Below are 20352 nucleotides of genomic sequence, written 5' to 3' on the forward strand. Positions count from 1 at the left end.
TTTGATATGGAATGGGTGGCAGCTGTCGTAATGGAGGTACTGTTGCTTGTTGGTGGGTTTGATGTGGACAGATGTGTGAAGCTGGCCATTGGACAGATGGAGGTCAATGTCAAGGAAAGTGGCATGGGATTTGGAGTAGGACCAGGTGAATCTGATGGAACCAAAGGAGTTGAGGTAGGAGAGGAAATTCTGGAGTTCTTCTTCACTGTGAGTCCAGATAATGAAGATGTCATCAATAAATCTGTACCAAACTTTGGGTTGGCAGGCCTGGGTAACCAAGAAGGCTTCCTCTAAGCAACCCATAAATTGGTTGGCGTACGAGTGGGCCATCCTGGTACCCATGGCTGTTCCCTTTAATTGTTGGTATGTCTGGCCTATGAAAGTGAAGAAGCTGTGAGTCAGGATGAAGGTAATGAGGAAAGAGGTTTTAGGTAGGGTGGCAGGTGATCGGCATGAAAGGAAGTGCTCCATCGCAGCAAGGCCCTGGATGTGCGGAATATTTGTGTATAAGTAAGTGGCATCAATGGTTACGAGGATGATTTCCGGGGGGTAACAGATTGGGTAAGGATTCCAGGCGTTCAAGAAAGTGGTTGGTGTCTTTGAAGAAGGATGGGAGACTGCATGTAATGGGTTGAAGGTGTTGATCTACGTAGACAGAGATACGTTCTGTGGGGGCTTGGTAACCAGCTACAATGGGGCGGGCGGGATGATTGGGTTTGTGAATTTTAGGAAGTAGGTAGAAGGTAGGAGTGCGGGGTGTTGGTGCGGTCAGGAGGTTGATGTAGTCAGGTGAAAGGTTTTGTAGGGGGCCTAAGCTTCTGAGGATTCCTTGAAGCTCCGCCTGGACATCAGGAATTGGATTACCTTGGCAAACTTTGTATGTAGTGTTGTCTGAAAGCCTTGTGAATGTCCTTCAAAGGAAAATATGTGCTCATAATGCTTAGGTTGGCTGCACTTGCGTAGCTAAGAAGTCTCTGTCCATTATCTCTACTTTCCGTGTGCAAGCTGTCTGTCCCCACTATTCCTTTCCAAATGTTTCAGCCTGCTGACTTTAGCATTGGGTCTCCAACAGTGAGCATCATATTTCATAGAAACTGTCTTTCTTTTCATCATCTGCTATATCAGTTGTGGGACTTTGTGTAATTACTGTTATATTTTGTAATTTACCTCTTAGTCTTATAGCAGCTGTTCTGTCATCAGTTAGTTGAAAATCAATTTCTGCCACTGCTATTCCGTTACTGACCATGAAACATACTCTATTTTGGAATTTTCCATCTTCCAATCCACTGTAGTATAGAATGTGCTGGTCCGTTTCCAGCTTTTCTGTTCCTAGGTATCTTGTTTTTGTGGTGCAACTAGATCCATTACACAACCATCAAGTTCTTCTGACAGAATATTAAAATTCCCAGATGTTGCCAAAATTCTAATGTTCCATTTTGCAATCATAAGTCCTTGATCATAAGTCATTTTTGATGTTCCATATTTCCATTTTCATCCGAGGCACATTCTTGATGTTTCATAACAGGTTCCTTTTTATGAGACGGGTTGTTAACCCAGTGCCCAACCCCCCTCCTGGAGGTCCAGTCCAACTATTTTTACATGGTGGGTATTTTATTTCCTCACTACCCTGTAACTCTGCTGGCAGCAGAGCTGACAATCTTTCCCAAATTTCAATGGGGACACTCCCATCTGAGGTCACTGACAAATCCCTACAAAGGTAATCAAAAACTTTGGTAGCTCTTTTTAGCTCTTTTTTTAGAATTTGCATGCTTCAGCTAAACTGCACAGTCACGGAGTCTGGAGAACAGAAGTTTTATTCATTATAGAATTCTCATGCACATAAAAGTGAGGGGATAACGATTAGTCCTCTGGGATATGAAAGTTCTTTGTGTCACCCTTAAAATTTAGTTCTTGTGGCATGACACATCTCAAAACTGAGCAACACATTTATATAAAAATTGCAATTTTGGGAAATCTCCACTTACCATGCCCCTATTTATTTCTGTGCATGCCCATGAACTGCATATTTGAATGTGAATCTTAATGGGATAGGCAGTGAAATTCTGTTTAGATCTTCCTTTTAAATTTAAGGGTTTTAGGCCTATCAGACACATACACCTGTAATTATTTAATGAACAGAACTGATAAACTGTACACAGAGTGACCCAAAGCATATTATTTTGCAGTACTCTGTTTCTGCATCTTGTTCAATTACTTTGGGTAGTAACCTTTTGTCCACATTATTTTCTAAATCTTTAGCAGTCTGATAGAATGGTGCATTAGCGAAAAAGTCCACAGTAAATACGTATCAATTAAAACACAATCTGTGAGTGCTCTACAATATTGCAGAAGATTTTTTGATTGTGGTTGTGCAATAGTCTCCACCAAGAAGCAGTGGAAGAATCCACTAACTTTGTCAAGTGTGCTAGCACTCCACAGTTAGGACACAGTCCAAACATTAAGAATACTCAATTGTTTAAAAATTGAAAAGGTAATATGTTTATGAAAAAATTACAAATACACAGCTGTACAGCAAACACTATTTTTCAATGCAGTCACCTTCATTCTGAATCCACTTTGTGAGCCAAGGGATGAGTTTTGTGATACTTCCATCAAAAAAGTATTCCACTGTCTCTTTGGCCCATTGTTTGATGGCACTCTGGACCTCATCATCTGTAGAAAACTTTTTCCCATCCATGAACAGCTTCAGAGAGATGGAAAGTTGAGTATCTGAGGGTAACAGCTCAGGGCTGTGAGCATTGGGGTTGATGATGTCCTAACGGAGTGAGCTTTTTTGTGGCATTGACTGTGTGGTGACATACAGTGTCATACAACAAGCTCACTGCCTTAGTTTACATGTCCTTTCTTTTGTTCTGCATCACTCTCTGTAGTTTTTATAGTATTTCACGGAACTGTGCAGCATTAACTGTTTCTCCCTGGGAATATGATCACAAAAGACAGACACCATGATTTGTTAGGTCAAAATGATGGTTTTGAATTTTTTGCTAATGGTAAAGAGAGAAGTCTACACAACAGTGATGGTCTTTTCATCACAGAGATGTAGTGGGACACCTATGTTTCATAGCTAGACATAACAGAGTTAAAGAATTGGTCACTTCCTAATTCAAAGCACTCAAGAAATTCACGTGAAACCTAATTCAAAGCACTCGAGAAATTCACATGAAGATGTGGCTCTGTTGACATTGTGTTGATTATGAAATGTTTTGGTTTACACATCACACACAGGTTTTGAAAACCAAGAGTTTCAGTAATGATTTCATCCAGAAGAGACCAGGAGATTTCTGAAAACATTGCATTTGTCTTGCCCAAAGTCAATCGATGGCCAGCACAAATCATTTCCTTGACATTGTTCACCATCTCATCAGTCTCAATTGTGGCATGCCACTCATGTGTTCATTGTGTGCATTTTTTCTCCTGGTTTGAAGCTTACAACACCACTTGTACACATTAGTACAATTAATCACACCATCCACAAAAAGAATTTTGATTTTTAAAAAAAATCTGGACTGCCACATTTCCTGTTACAAGAAGAAACTGGTTTGCACTTCTCAGCTAGCAGCTGATAGGATTCAGAATAGACACACTCATTTTAATGTGGCACAAGAGTTTTCAGCTGACAGAGACAAACAATTTTACATTCGATTTCTGACACCTTGGTCAGGAACACAGAGCTTGCAATTCTGTCTGGAAAAAAAACAAGCTTTTGAATGTCTCAGGCTCAGTACTGTAATTAGTGGACATGTCTTATTTGTGTACTTTTCAGTAGATAACAAACAAAATGCAAAGTGCACTTATCATCACAGTGAAGAGCATACATTATCAGAATAGGTGACATGTCATTAATGTATTAGTTATTAACTATGGGTGAATTATATTCATAAGAGAAAGACATTTTGTTGCCATATTGATATATAACACAAAACTATGTAAGTCCAGAAATAATGTTCTGTGTATTATGGAGCTCAACACCAGCTGTTTCTTATAAATATTTTATACATAAATGTTGACAAAAAGTAAGTAGAACAGGAAATGATGGTGTATTTTCATTTTCAAATACCAGTACCATTATTTTGCATTCCCTTTTTTTATGTTACAGCTAATCAGAAGTCTGGAAACAAAGATGGTGGAATGGTCCTGGCTTTGTTTCGTCACCTGTTAAACCCAGCACAGGTTATTGACTTGACTGAACATTCACCAGAGGCAGCACTTGAGTGGTGTTGCTTCTTGAATGAGAAGGGAATTTCAACACGTTTGCTTGTTGCTGGTGGAGATGGAACAATAGGCTGGGTGCTGAATGCTGTTGAAAAGAAGAACTTGATAGTTAGTTTCACTTGTAATTCTGTTATGCCAGGATTGTGTGTGATGGAAGAGAATGTGAGCTTACTAGTTACTGAAATATGAATAACTACAGCAGTGAGCAAATGGAATTTTACTGTTTCATTTTCATACATCTCAGATTATTTTAGCAAGGGCACTAACACACACACACACACACACACACACACACACACACACACACACACACACACACACACAAAATAGAACAGGGACAGCTATAGAAACCCTCACAGGCAACCAAAAAGTAGAAATTAACAGGTTTCATATGTTTTGAAAATGATTCATATTTCTGGAGGGAAAGAAGGGGGCAAACTGGTAGAGGTAAAAGAAATATATACAACTGAAGGATGAGGGGATAGAGACAACTGTACAAAAGAAATCAAAAGATGCAACTGTCTATAACAATAGATATTAAATAGTTGAAGAGAGGCCTCATTATGACAAATAAACCACAGAACCGAAGGAGGAGCTAAGTAAGGAAAGGTTTGAAAGTAAATGTGAAATAAAAACAAAGAAGATAAGTGTGGTATTTTTATCCTTTTGAGGGTCTTCCCCAACAACAATACATCAAGCTCTCCATGTGACAACTAGCCATGAGGGAACCAGAAGTAGAATTATTGATTTACACTTTTTTGTGTCTACAGAACCTTTACAAAATTGTAACACGTCTGCTTAGGGACATGAAAAATCATTTTATTTTATGCCCAATTTTGGTGTAATTTTCTGCCACTTTCAGTATTATATTCTGCCAGTTTTGCCATTATGTTTTGCTGATTGTGGTATTAGTTACTACCAGTTAATTTCTTAACTACCTGATGTTCTTTATTTTTTGTCTTTTTTTCATTGTAATGTTGAAAATAGACCTAGTACCAGTTCAAGAACATTTTTTCCATCCAAGCAACTTATCATTTGGCACCTCTCCTTTGTCTCAAATATTTTCACCTGCACCAGTTTTTGCTACAGTTGTGATATGCACTGTATACAAATCTTGCACTTGGGCAACCTCCTTAGTTCGGCACTCCAAATGGCTACTGCTAATTGTGATATGTCCTATATATAATTCCTGCAGTTGTGGCACTCTTTCAGCATGACGTGTCAAGCAGTGACTTCTGTTGTTTGGGCCCTAAACTGGTTCTGAATATACTATCATTTATGTTATATTTATTGACAACTCAGCTCATATTTATTTATAATATAAGAAAAAAGAAAAAGAATTGCAGGATGTGTTGAGTTGCATGACCAGTTTAATGAGTAGATAATATGGATTCAGAGTAAACGAAAGAAAGAAAAATAATGAGGAGTAGCAGAAATGAGATTAGCAATAAATTTAATCTCAAAATTGTGGACCACAAAGTAGACGATGTGAAGGAATTCTGCTTCCTAGGCAGCAAACTAACCCATGATGGGTGGAGCAAGGAGAACATAAAAAGCAGACTAACACTGGTGAAAAGGCCATTCCCGGCCAAGAGATTTCTGCTAGTATCAAATATAGCTCTTAATTTGAGGAAGAAATGTCTAAGAATGTACATATTGAACACAGCTTTGTTTGGTAGTGAATCATGGACTGTAGGAAAACCAGAAAAGAAGAAAATCAAAGTGTTTGTATTGTAGTGTTACAGAAAGATGTTGAAAATTAGATGGACTGGGAAGATAAGGAATGAGGTTGTTCCCTGCAGCATCTGCAAAGAGGAACATATGGAAAATACTAACAAAAAGAAGGGACAGAATGATAGTACATGTGTCAAGGCATCAGGAAATATTTCCATCATGTTAGAAGGAGCTGTAAAGGCTAAAAACTGTTGCAAAAGTCTGAAATTGGAATACACCTAATAAATAATTGAAGACATGGGGCAAGGTGAAGAGATTGACACAAGAAAAGAATTCTTGGAAAGCCACATTAAACCAGTCAGAAGAGCAGAGAGACAAAAAATGATTTTTATTAAACCCATTTTGTCTGAACTTCACACATTTCCTGCCTACATACTTAAGATCAAAATATGATTCCTAGGCTGTTGTAACCAAGTATTGTCAAAAGAAGACAGTATATAATGTTTATTTAAAGAGACCACATTTCTGTTCTGAAAATGTGCAGATATCGTACATTAAATACCTATCACATTATATGATGCTGACAGTTTATGAAAAGGGTAGATTGCTACTCACTATATAGAGGAGACATTGAGTCACAGACTTGTTGTGCCTGTCTGCTGTACATTTGAGCTTTCAGGCAAAATGGTTCTTCTAAAGTAGAAAATGCACACACTTTCATACAAGCTCAACTCACACACACACACATGACCTTGTGTCTGGCCTGTGTGTGTGTGTGTGTGTGTGTGTTTTTTTTTTTTTCTACTCTAGAAGAAGGCCTTTCGACCAAAAGCTCAAATATATAGTAGACTTTTTGTTGTTTCTGTCTATGGTTCACTGTTTCCTCTATATGGTAAGTAGCAGACTTTACTTTTCGTAATATTGTCATTGTTCCATCCTGGATTTTCTATTATATGGTACTGTTAATAATATAAATTTTGATTGGCTCTTGTAAGAATTTTTTTGTGCAGCAATTGGTTCATGGTGTGGGTTCCTGTAGTCATGTCCTAGTTCATGAACCACGGGCAACGTATGAGTGGCCAAATAAGTGGTCCCGACAATCGGGATACCAGTTACTTTGGAATAAGGCTGGGCATCTCGGACATATTCTGAGTCGTGGTCACCTTTGTGCTCATACGGCAAAGACTACCAAATCCACCGGTTAGTCCCTCAACCGTTAGGGGTAAAACTCAATGGGACTCGGGGCAAGTAAGGCTAGTAACCTGCTTCCCTGGTACTTTAAATATGATGCGGGCAACAATCAGAGCAAAATACCTTGGACCTTTGGAGGTGATGGAGTCCCACCTCTAACTGACAAACCAGAGACTCCTAAGATACAACCTGGCAAACAAATGATAATGAGATGGGGAGCTATTAATATCAATGGGGGTTACTCTGGGAAGAAGGTAGAGCTGGCAGAGGCTGCAAGTAAGATGGGGCTGGATGTTTTAGCTGTTAGTGACATTCGGGTAAGGGGTGAGAAAGAAGAGGAACCGGGAGAATACAAGGTCTACCTGTCAAGAGACAAAGCAGGAATAGCGCAATGGGGTGTAGGGCTTTACATCAGGAAAGAAATGGAACCCAGCGTAGTTGCAGTAAGCTATGTAAACGAACGACTGATGTGGATAGATTTGACAGTGTCTAGCAAGAAAATTACGATTGTGTCAGTATATTCGCATTGTGAAGGGACAGATCAAGATAAGGTGGATAGTTTTCATGAGGCACTCAGTGATGCTGTTCTTAGAATAAAGGACAAGGACAGTGTTCTGCTCATGGGTGATTTTAATGCCAGGATTGGAAATCGAACAGAAGGGTATGAAAAGGTTATGGGTAAATTTGGAGAGGATATAGAGGCCAACAGGAACGGGAAACAACTCTTGGATTTCTGTGCCAGTATGGGCTTAGTAATCACAAATTCCTTTTTTAAACATAAGAACATTCACCGGTATACTTGGGAAGGCAGGGGAACCAGATCTGTCATTGACTATATAATAACAGATCAGAAATCCAGGAAGGCTGTGAAGGACACACGTGTATTCAGGGGAGTCTTTGATGACACTGGTTATTATTTAATCTGCAGTGAAATTGGGATTGTGAGGCCGAAAGTGCAGGAGGTCAGGTCCATATGTAGGAGGATAAGAGTGGAGAAACTTCAGGATAAGGAAATCAGGCACAAGTACATAACAGCGATCTCAGAAAGGTACCAGTTAGTTGAATGTAGTCAATTAGAGTAATTGGAAAAGGAATGGGCAAGGTACAGGGACACAGTACTAGATGTGGCTAAAGAATGTCTTGGAAAAGTAGTGTGTAAAAGCAGGATGAAGCAAACAGCTTGGTGGAATGACACAGTCAAGGCAGCCTGTAAAAGGAAAAAGAAGGCGTATCAAAAATGGCTACATACCAGAACCCAGGTAGACAGAGAAAGTTATGTTGAAGAAAGAAACAAAGCCAAACAGATAATTGCAGCATTCAAGAAGAAATCTTGGGAAGACTTTGGAAGCAGGTTGGAGACTATGGGTCTAGCTGCTGGAAAACCATTCTGGAGTGTAATTAGCAGTCTTCGAAAGGGAGGTAAGAAGGAAATGACAAGTATTTTGGACAGGTCAGGAAAACTGCTGGTGAATCCCGTGGATGCTTTGGGCAGATGGAGGGAATATTTTGAAGAGTTGCTCAGTGTAGGTGAAAATACGATCAGCAATGTTTCAGATTTCGAGGTAGAATAGGATAGGAATGATGATGGAAATAGGATCACATTTGACGAAGTGGAGAAAATGGTCAATAGATTGCAGTGCAATAAAGCAGCTGGAGTGGATGAAATTAAGTCGGAACTCATCAAATACAGTGGAATGTCAGGTCTTAAATGGCTACACAGGATAATTGAAATGGCCTGGGAGTCGGGACAGGTTCCATCAGACTGGACAAAAGCAGTAATCACACCAATCTTTAAACATGGAAACAGAAAAGATTGTAGCAACTACAGAGGTATCTCTTTAACCAGCATTGTGGGTAGAATCTTCTCAGGTATTGTTGAAAGGAAAGTGCGAGTATTAGTTGAGGACCAATTGGATGAAAATCAGTGTGGGTTTACGCCTCTTAGAGGTTGTCAGGACCAGATATTTAGCTTACGGCAAATAATGGAGAAGTGTTATGAGTGGAACAGGGAATTGTATCTATGCTTTATAGATCTAGAAAAGGCATATGACCGGGTTCCTAGGAGGAAGTTACTGTCTGTTCTACGAGATTATGGAATAGGAGGCAAACTTTTGCAAGCAATTAAAGGTCTTTACATGGATAGTCAGGCAGCAGTTAGAGTTGACGGTAAATTAAGTTCATGGTTCAGAGTAGTTTCAGGGGTAAGACAAGGCTGCAACCTGTCTCCACTGTTGTTCATATTATTTATGGATCATATGTTGAAAACAATAGACTAGCTGGGTGAGATCAAGATATGTGAACACAAAATAAGCAGTCTTGCATATGCGGATGACGTAGTTGTGATGGCAGATTCGATTGAAACTTTGCAAAGTAATATTTCAGAGCTAGATCAGAAATGTAAGGACTATGGTATGAAGATTAGCATCTCCAAAACGAAAGTAATGTCAGTGGGAAAGAAATATAAATGGATTGAATGCCAAATAGGAGGAACAAAGTTAGAACAGGTGGACGGTTTCAAGTACTTAGGATGCATATTCTCACAGGATGGCAACATAGCGAAAGAACTGGAAGCGAGGTGTAGCAAAGCTAATGTAGTGAGCGCTCAGCTACAATCTACTCTCTTCTGCAAGAAGGAAGTTAGTACCAAGACTAAGTTATCTGTGCACCGTTCAATCTTTCGACCAACTTTGTTGTATGGGAGCGAAAGCTGGGTGGATTCAGGTTACCTTATCATAAGGTTGAGGTTACGGATATGAAAGTAATTAGGATGATTGCAGGTACTAGTAGATGGGAACAATGGCAGGAGGGTGTCCACAATGAGGAAATCAAAGAAAAACTGGGAATGAACTCTATAGATGTAGGAGTCAGGGCGAACAGGCTTAGATGGTGGGATCATGTTACACGCATGGGAGAAGCAAGGTTACCCATGAGACTCATGGATTCAGCAGTAGAGGGTAGGAGGAGTAGGGGCAGACCAAGGAGAAGGTACCTGGATTCGGTTAAGAATGATTTTGAAGTAATAGGTTTAACATCAGAAGAGGCACCAATGTTAGCACTGAATAGGGGATCATGGAGGAATTTTATATGGGGGCTATGCTCCAGACTGAACGCTGAAAGGCATAATCAGTCTTAAATGATGATGAAAATTATGATGATGATGATGAGCAATTGGAGTTTATCATGAATGAATCATTCAGGTTCCTCTTAAACTTTATTTTATTAGTGGCTAAACTTTTTATGATTGCTAGCTAGTAATCAAAGATATATGTTACTGATTTATCAATGTCCTTCCAGACAAAAGTATATGATTTTAATTTTTAAGCAGATTTTTTTAATTACTCGTATCGATTTTGTGAACACTCTCTCTCTCTCTCTCTCTCTCTCTCTCTCTCCCCCTCTCTCTCTCTCCCCCCCCCCCTCTCTCTCTCCCTCTCTTCCCCCCTTCTCCCTCCCCACTCTCCTCCCTCCCTCCCCCCTCTCCTCCCTCCCTCCCTCCTTCCCTCCCCCCCCTTCCCTCCCCTCCCCGTGTGTGTGTGTGTGTGTGTGTGTGTGTGTGTGTGTGTGTGTGTGTGTGTGTGTGTGTTGTGACCGCGCACGCGCCTGCACTTGTGCATGCTTTACTAACAAAAAATTTTGCAAATTGCCATTCAGATGCTCTTTTTAGATGTTATAACTGCCGGTAAATTAGTTTAGATTCTCTTGTAGGAGTCACAGATGGAGCTGTGTGTGTCAGTTTTCTCAGTTATTGACCAGAACCCTATAGCTTGATGTGTGTTGTTTATTTTATTTTTTTGTCTGTATGACCATATGATCTTCAAACATGCAACTTTATTAAAGGAAAAATAATTGAAGATATTGAATGAGTACTAGTAATCCTGATAACAATTGTGTTTCAGTATGAGGCGTTATTTTCAAACTACTCTGAATTGACTCTTTTCTGTTGATACTGGTTATTTACATTCATTCTGTCATTACTTGTCAGTTCCTTATTCTCAACTATATTTAATTCAATGTGTGTTAGTGTTTTCACTTTTAATTTCTGGCAGCAGGTATCCAAGTAACAAGGCTGTGTTTTACAGTGTGCTCCAGCATTAGCAATAGTACCTCTTGGAACTGGAAATGACCTCTCCCGAGTTCTAGGATGGGGAAAGGAGCAGCCTAGTCCCTTGGATCCATCAGCTGTGCTTGATGAAGTGCAGAAAGCTGAAATTGCAAACCTTGACAGGTAAGGCATCTGCAGTCAACTATAATAATCATTTTCTTGTTTAGTATTTCTTGTTACAGCTATAATGAAAAGTCAAAAATTGCATTAAGAAAGTGTCTTAGTATTTGTAGTGCTGCATTTCCATCTTCATTGGACTGTAACTTACAATAACATTACTAGCTGCCAACATGAAGAAACTCATTTCATTATTTAGCAATTTCTTGATTGATGCTGTCTCCAGGGAAGATACCAGGCACTACATCTAAAACAAAAGTTTTTAATGATATATGATTTTGATTTAATAAACGAAAATCCATATGAAAAAACAAGTTATGAGACATAATTGTTTGCCAGTACTTATCTTAAGGAGGTGAACGATGTAATACCATTGATAGACGCATGAAAAAGTGAAACAGACACACTACTTTTTGCCTATTTCTGAAGACTGGATGGTGTATTCCGTTTACTATTATATATACCTATCAGCAGTACCATACTTTTGCCTCCTGTAGGTAAGTACTGATCAGTAATACTATCTTGTGATTTATTTGAAATCTGAATAAAAATAGCTTTTGTACAGTTAATAAGTGTGTCTGGGCTTGAAAATATGACAGCACTATTTTGCTACATCTGATTTCACCATTTTTCTGTATGAGCAAGAACATTTTGCTTCTGATTCATTGAGTTCATTGTGCATAGTGCTCTTGATTTCAGGTTCTGTTTTACTATTTCTTCATGAACCATTTACCTGTATCATCTTTCCTTATCTTCGCACTAATTTAACTGCTCATTTCAGAAACCCTACTTCAGCACATTTGCACTTTGTTTATTGCTTATTCTTTTAACAGCAAATGAATTCTTCCTAAAAGAAAATGAAGACAGCAGGGATTAAAAGGGACAATTGAAAGCAGATCTATGAGACACGCTTTGACAGGCGTTTAATACTCAATCAGCAGTCATCAGTCTTGCCAAATAAAATGTAAAAGAGATCAAAAGGGTCATTAAGTCACTGAGAAGCAATAAGTCTTCTGACTATGGCAGTATTTCAACCAAAATGCTAAACTTTCGAGCTGGGTTGATGATAGTGATGTACATTTGGTATGCTAATGCTTGCAGGAATTGTTCGGTGCATTTAGTTTTACAAAAGTACAACAGATGTCAGTGCAGTTGCTTTAGACACTGGGAGGTACTGTATTCAACTTTGTTCATGCTTGTCCAGGAATCCCATAACCAAATGGCCTGTCTGTTTAATTATGCAGTTGCCACTCAGCCGCCCACTGCAGAATCGTGGCATATGGACGTTGGCCTAAAGAGAGAGAGAAGCTAAGTTATATTCCAGTAGTGTTTGGAAAATATTTTCACGGAACAGGATGGAAGACATGTTCACTACGTCTACGATAGGGGTAGCTGTGATCTCTTCTCTTTCATTTCCACTATGACCCATATCATGGTACAAATCTGAACATACCTAAGTGTCAGTTTCGAAGCATTACTAGGTTCAAAGAAAGATGCTATAGCTAAAATGTGCGTAGAAATCTACACTAGTTTATGTTAGTATCAGTTGGAAGATTTTGCATTTGATGCTGTTAAAGTAAATAAATCAGAACCATGTGTTTCCCATCCTCTTCTATGGTGGTGCTTGGTTTGGTGAAATTCTTTGCTCGTGAGAGTTTCTTTTGCATGCTTTTACTCTCTGTAGTTTTGTTGTTATGTATCATCTTTTTAGATATTAAAGCAAAAAGATCACTTTTCCTGAAAGTGTTGTGTTCTTGCTATAAAAAATATATCCTAAGTTCGCCACTGCAGGTTAGGGACACAAATTTGAAAATTTCCGGTAGTGATAGCCAGAGATTGTGTTCATGTGTGTGTGATTTACATTTGCTTGTGTGTGTGTGTATGTGTGTGTGTGTGTGTGTGTGTGTGTGTGTGTGTGTGTGTTTTGTGTTGATTATTCTGATGAAGGCCTGTTTGGCCGAAAGCTTTGTTTGACAGTCATTTTGTTGTGCCTGTCTGCAATTCAGCATCTCAGCTATATGGTGAGTAGTAACCACTCTTTTCATAATACTGTCAATGTTATGTTATGCTATGATTCAGCATCTCCTCTATATGGTGAGTAGCAATTTACCCTTTTCAGAATTTATTAATGCTTTACACAACAGAATAAATAAAACAACTACTACTATGCAGAGATTGGAATGCAGATAGGTATAAATTTTAATTTGTGTCCGTTCCTTTCTTCAATTGGTTTCTAAATATTGTTTTACAGTTATAGACATACTGGGATTGTGTAATATTTTAATTTGACTTTTCATCACCTGTTGTGAGGACTCAGTGTATGTAATCAGATCTTGAGAGCTATCTCTGTGGAAATATCTTGGAAAACACTGCCTACGAGAGGCAAAGGTCCCAAGTTTGAGTCTCGGTTCGGCACACAGATTCAATCTGTCAATAAGTTTCATGTTGGGAAAAGATTTTAATGAATTGAATGGTCTCTTTCTGCAACTTCATTAACATCTCTGTGTATATGGGCTACATTTCCCCATATGATGGATGCAGGAAGTTACTGGAGAACACCTGGAAGCATACCATTAATGCTTTCCTAAACATTTACATCATTAGTTACATGTTAGTGCCTTTTTTTTTTTTTTTAGATTTTGTTGATATGATACATGGCATGTTCTTATCAGCTGTAACTTCTCTTACAGCTAAGTACTCAAGGTTAAGACAGTTATCATTTGGCTGTATTGATCTGCATAAATTTTGGGTTCTTTCAATTTACAAAAAAATTGCTTTCCAAGATGTACATTAACTTTATTCATATGTAGAAAAGTTTGAAATTTAATTTGTTCAATTATTTCCTTCATAATTCGGTCCACGCCCATCAAATACAGGTCAAATGAAGACGTGTCCACTGAGGCTGTATCTTTATGGAATACTTTTATTTTCTATTGGCCAGTTTCAACCTCCTAGTCAATGTTGATCATTTGCCTATTAACGCAAAACAGACAGACATGAATTAAACATGTAAATAACAAGATAAATCCTAATTATAAAGTCTCAGGTAATAACATTAAAAATGTTGTACTTCCATGTAAGTGGTCATATTCTACTGTTTGTAGACCATACATGAAATCAAAAAAATTGCAGAGAATGCCATAGCATGTTCCAGCTAGCACTGTTGAATATATTCATAATGTAGTCATGATCAGTGTTGTGATGAATATAAACTAACTGCACTTGAAACTGAATCTTGTCATTATATAAATCACATGCCATGGCATTTTGATAGCTATTATTGAACATTTGTGCTTCTTAGTGTAACTTGGCAGTAACAATATTTTCTGCGACTGTATCTGCTTCTACATCTACATAGATACTACGAAAGCCACCATATGATGCATGGAGGGGGGGTACCCTGTACCATTGCTAGCCATTTCCTTTCCTGTTCTGCTTCAAAATGGAGTGAGGGAGAAACAGCTGTCTGTATGCCTCCTTATGAGATCTAATTTTTCATATCTTATCTTCATGGTTCTTATGTGCAGTGTATGTTGGCAGCAGCAGAATCATTTGGCAGTCAGCTTCAAATACCAGTTCTCTAAATTTTCTCAGTAGTGTCACTTGAATGTCACTTTCCCTCCATGGATTCCTATTTGAGTTCCCAAAGCATCTCTATAACACTTTATGTGTTGGTCAAACCTACTGCTAACAAATCTAGCAGCCCACCTGTGAACTGCTTCAGTGTCCTCCTTCAATCCAACCTTGTACAGATCTGTAACACTTGAGCAGTATTCGAAAAAAGCTTGCACCAGCATCCTGCATGTGGTCTTCTTTACAGATGAACCATATTTTCCTAACATTCTATCAATAAACTGAAGTTGACCATTCACCTCCCCTACCACAGTCCTCAGATGATCGTTGCATTTCATATTGCTTTGCAACATTACACCCAGGTATTTAAATGACATGACTATGTCAAGTGGTACACTACTAATGCTGTATCTGAATATTAAGGTTTGTTTTTCCTGCTCATCCACATTAACTTACATTTTCCCACATTTAGAGTTAGCTGTCATTGATCAAACCAACCAGAAATTTAGTCTAAGTCATCTTGTATCTTCCTTCAGTTACTCAACTTTGACAACTTACCGTATACCATAGCATCATCAGCAAACAACTGCAGGTTGTTGCCCACTCTATCTGCCAAATCATTAGTGTATAAGGAGAACAACAGCAGTCCTATCACAGTTCCCTGGGACATGCCTGACAATACCCTTGTCTTCTTATACACTCCCTGTCAAGGACAGCATACTGGATTCTATTACCTAAGAAGTCTTCAAGCCATTCACATATTGGTGAACTTATTCCAAATGCTCGTACCATTGTTAACAGCCTGCAGTTGGGGCGCCATGTTAAATGCTTTTTGGAAATCTAGAAAAACGTTATATGCCTGTTGCCTTTCATCCACAGTTGGCAGTGTATCATGTGAGGGAAGGGCAAGCTGAGCTTCATATGAGCAGTGCTTTCTCAAACCATGCTGATTTGTGGAAATAATGTGGGGCGGCTGGTGGAATTTATTGTTATTATTTAAATGTGTAGAATTGTAATGTAGAAATGATGTATTTCCCTGCTGTTTTAACCATATGTGGTGCGGCGGGTGGAATAATTGTTGTTTAAAATGTTCCTATTATTTATGCTGTTGTTTTGCCGTTCTCAACACTGGCTCTCTAACTACAATTTTGGCAACCAGAAACTGATTAGCAAAACGTGAAGCCTGTAATTAGAATTCCTAGTGCCCACTTCATCTGAGAAATACTCTTATAGCTACAGCTTAAAGCTCTGAGGAGTTAGGAGATTGTCTGGGATTCATAATCAAAAAAGATCGTGGAAAAAACATTCTCTATATTCTGAAAATCACAGATGAAAGAAAAAAAAGAATCCACACAATCTGACTAACAGAGCAGTTCAGAGTCTAATGCGCTGATGCAACTATAACTGTCCAAATTAAATGTTTAAGTGAATGCTCGCCATAATTTGATGATAATGTTCATCAAACGCCACGCTAAATAATGGTAGAATGTCTGTCCCGCGACGGCACATGAAAATACGACATACGCAAACTGAAGATAGATAATTAAAGTCATCCCAGAATTAACACTTCACTCGAAAATGATTTCATGGTTACGCGTATCCCGAGTAACTTAATACGGCATCCGAGGCTGTTTATAGCAATGATACTGACACGACGCGACTCCCGACACAGATGGTGTGCTATTCAGCGTCTGGAGAGAACTGGGGCCTTTTTTCCTCGTGCAGCATTCTTATATATAAAGCCGCGGTGCGGACGGCTAAGGGAACGCCTGATCAAATCGGCTCTCCCAACTAGCCGCTGGGCTAGCAAAGCACCACTTTTTTAAGTTACCGAATAAATCATAGCTTCTTTTGCTGATGGCAGATGAAGCTCTCAATTTAAATACGCAATCAGCACACAGGTAAGTAATCATAATAAAAGTCTGATGTGGCTAAGTCAAATATTTTGGGCGAGAGAATTAATTTAATTACACTACACGCAGTAGACGAGCTCTGAACTTGCCCTTTGGAGATACGCTATCGCTATAGTTTTATAGTTATTGAGTTGAAATTTCTCACATCTTTATGATTATAGCGAATCTCCCTTCTACTTAAATTTAAACATCCTAGCCTTATTTATTAGCCTACTTAATCTATCTTGCTTCCTTAATTTTTAAGACAAAAACCAGAGAGTCATTAATTTCCACTAAAATTTTAATTTGTGAGATCCAAAGTAGTGTTTCTATTAAATTATTATGAAAAAGGAATCTAAATATAAATTTTTAAGTCTCTAGCTCTTTTCTGTTGCGCCAATGATTTTTACAGAAAAACATCCAAATTTTGAAAATGGTTAACGTTATTGAACTGATATTCAACACATATTGATTTAGTATTACTCCTGACATGCTAGAAACGTTTCAGGTTATTTACTTGATTTTTAAAGTATTGCGCAATATTTATGACGTCAGAGCTAGGCTGGCACACAATGGAAAGACTGATGTGAATTTATTACGGCGTGAGTAGGCTGCTTCCCTACAATAAGCTTCTCAGTCTTAAGAAGCTGAGAATATGTTCAAGAATTCTGCAGCAAACCAAAGTTACAGATATTAGTCTGTAATTTTGTAGGTCCATTCTTTTACCATACTTATATACAGGATTCACCTGCACTTTTTTCCTGTCACTTGGGACTTTGTGCTGGGTGAGAGATTTGTGATAAATGCAGGCTAGGTAAGGGACAAATGCCGTAGAGTACTCTTTATAAAACTGGACGGGCATTCTTTCTGGACCTGGTGACTTATTTGCTTTCAAATCTTTTGGCTGTTTCTCTACATCAGGGATGCTTATTACTACGTCATCCATAAAGGAGTTTGTCTGATGGACAGATGATGGTACATTTGTATGATTCTTCTGCATGAACGATTTCTTGAATGTGAAGTTTAAAACTTTGCATTTTGTTTTGTTGCCTTCAGCTGCTACATCACACTAGTCAACAAGGGACTGAATGGAAACCTTAGACATATTCAGTGATTTTACATAGGACCAAAATTTTCTCAGGTTCTCTGCCATATCTGCTGCTAAGGTATGATGGTGGTAGCTGTTGTATGCTTCGCACACAGATCTTTTCATACACACATGAATCTCTACTAACTTTTGCTTCTCATTATTTCCGCATTCTCTTTTGAACTGAGAGTGCAACAGCCAAGAGTACAGATCTTCTGAACTTTGTTATTAAATCATGGTGGTTGTTGTCCTCCTTTATCCACTTACTAGGCTCGTACCTTCTAGACCATGATTTATAATCTGCTTGAAGTTTACCCACATTGCCTCTACATCCATCTTACAGGAACTAAGTGATCTCAGTTCAATCTCTACATGAGATGCATATCTGCTCTATCTAGTGGAAACTCTCTGCTAGCCTTCTTGGCTGATTCATTAACTTACGTAACCATAGTTGCTATAATGACATCATGATTGTTAATCTACATTTATATACTGACATTATTGATAAGATCTGACCTATTTGTAGCTACAAGGTCCAAGCTATTTCCACTGTGTGTGGACTGCCGAGATAGCTGCTCAGGACAGTCTTAGAAAACATGTTCAAAAGTATTTCACACAACTGTCTGTCTGTACCCACCACAATGAATCTATAGACATCCCAGTCTGTATTTGGTAGGTTAAAGTCGCCTGCAACTAGTATTGCATGATGTGGGTATTCATGTTTTACTGACCATAGACTTTCTGTGAATGATTCTAAAACAGTCACAGCAGAATTGGGTGGCCAGTAAAAATGTCCAACAGTTAACTTGGTTTCACCTACTACTGTTATACCTGACCAGATAATTTCAGTGTCACACTCCACTTTGATCTCAATGGAGACAATATTTTTTCGTCAACTGTAGTGAACACTCCACCTCCTATGGCCTCTAATAAGTCTTTCCAATGTATGTCCACCAAATTGACCATATAATAAGTTTCTAGACCTGTTTTATGAAAAATGTCAAACCCTTTTTTGGTAGCAACTGACATCTGCACAGTTCTGCCTCATCAAGCTCACACAGTCAACTGACCTTGTCCTATAAGGCCACTGCTCACAAACAGCCTTCAATTTGCCATTACAAAACTCTTAAAATGCAGTTATTAGACATATTATTGCTCAAACTGTACATTTAAAAATATGACGTAACTGCACTATAACACTGATACTTCTGACGAGTTGCAATATGCTTTTTAAATTGCTTTTATAGACAAATCTTGCATATCATCTCTCATTGGTCACACTAACACAGTTATTATGCATCAGGTAGGAGTATAATTTCACTGGCTTTTGTGTGGTGACATTGTGTTTTGCTAGGGTGCTTTGTTATGTATTTACCTACCATTGTGATGAATTAGTCAAACTTCGTGTTATTCAGAATAAATATCTAAACTTGATTATAACTGAACAACTACAGATAGCAATTTTCATTCCGTGTCTCATATTCTCTCTGTATTTATTATTTTTCAGATAATTTTGTACTTAAATGAGGTTTTTAATCATTGGAATCAACATTCTGGCTCATTTCTCAAATTGTTCTGATTTAATTTAAAAAATCTGTTATTATCTTTTAATAGTGGCATTGCAGCACTATCAATTGACGCTTTTTTAGTTATGATTACATAAGATATTTTTTGAAGTTATAAATTTTTAAACATAGAAGGTAATCTTCCATTGTCTCTAATTAATGTACTATTTCACCTACAGAGTAGGTCTTTTTCCATGCTTTGTTGCCTCATCTTTTCTCTTTCAGTTGTTACCATTGCCTTTTATGTAGCTTAATTAATGCTAGTTTTACTTATGTTATATCCCTGAAATGATTGGCAGCATTTGACTTTCCATCTTCTCAGGTTCCCCACACAGTAACCCTTCAGTTTACTTGCTGCTGTCCTGACAGCAGTGGTTTACTTCACAGTTGTTACAACTGACAGCAGAGGTTCAGGTATTGTCTGCTCCATATCTGACAGCCTCAACACACCGGTCTCTCGTGACTATGTCTGCACATGTCTGTCAAACTTGCTTGCATTAGCCCTACCTGTCTCACAATATACGGGGATGCTTATTCTTGTCGCCAGCTAGGTGCTGGTAGGGTGGTCTGTGATATTCCATGTAAAGTGGGTTCAGGAAGAACCAAGGTACAAGCTGAAGTTGTTGAGGTCTGCTGGGCTCACTCAAGCATTTGAAACAGTGTAATGATGTCAGGTGCTCTCCCAGTAACATTAAGCGGAGGTTTCCAGCCAGGAAATAGTAATTACCAAAGTGGCAAAAAGAAAACAACCAGTGAAAATGCACATCTTTAAAGTAAAAGTCAGTAATTCTGCATATCAAGGCTGATTAATTGAAATGCTGGAATGTTGAACACTTTCTGGAGCAGCTTGTAAGTGTAAAATCTGGAAGGCAGTGATACAGCCAGCTTGGGTGCAGAAGACATATTTTGGTGGAAGTA

At 38.5% G+C, this 20352-nt stretch overlaps 1 protein-coding gene across 9 annotated transcripts in view; it reads left to right on the top strand.

The window, feature by feature from the left end:
* The window catches only part of LOC124777348 (diacylglycerol kinase epsilon), a 197903-nt gene that overhangs the window by 95949 nt on the left and 81602 nt on the right, over window positions 1-20352 (top strand). For all 9 annotated transcript variants that reach the window (XM_047252717.1, XM_047252715.1, XM_047252716.1 and 6 more), the window contains 2 exons: window positions 4118-4341; window positions 11178-11323. In XM_047252717.1, the coding sequence (XP_047108673.1) occupies window positions 4118-4341; window positions 11178-11323 (370 nt within the window). The remainder of the gene's footprint in view (window positions 1-4117; window positions 4342-11177; window positions 11324-20352) is intronic.

The sequence above is a fragment of the Schistocerca piceifrons genome, chromosome 2, assembly GCF_021461385.2.
Source record: "Schistocerca piceifrons isolate TAMUIC-IGC-003096 chromosome 2, iqSchPice1.1, whole genome shotgun sequence".
Classification (NCBI taxonomy): domain Eukaryota; kingdom Metazoa; phylum Arthropoda; class Insecta; order Orthoptera; family Acrididae; genus Schistocerca; species Schistocerca piceifrons.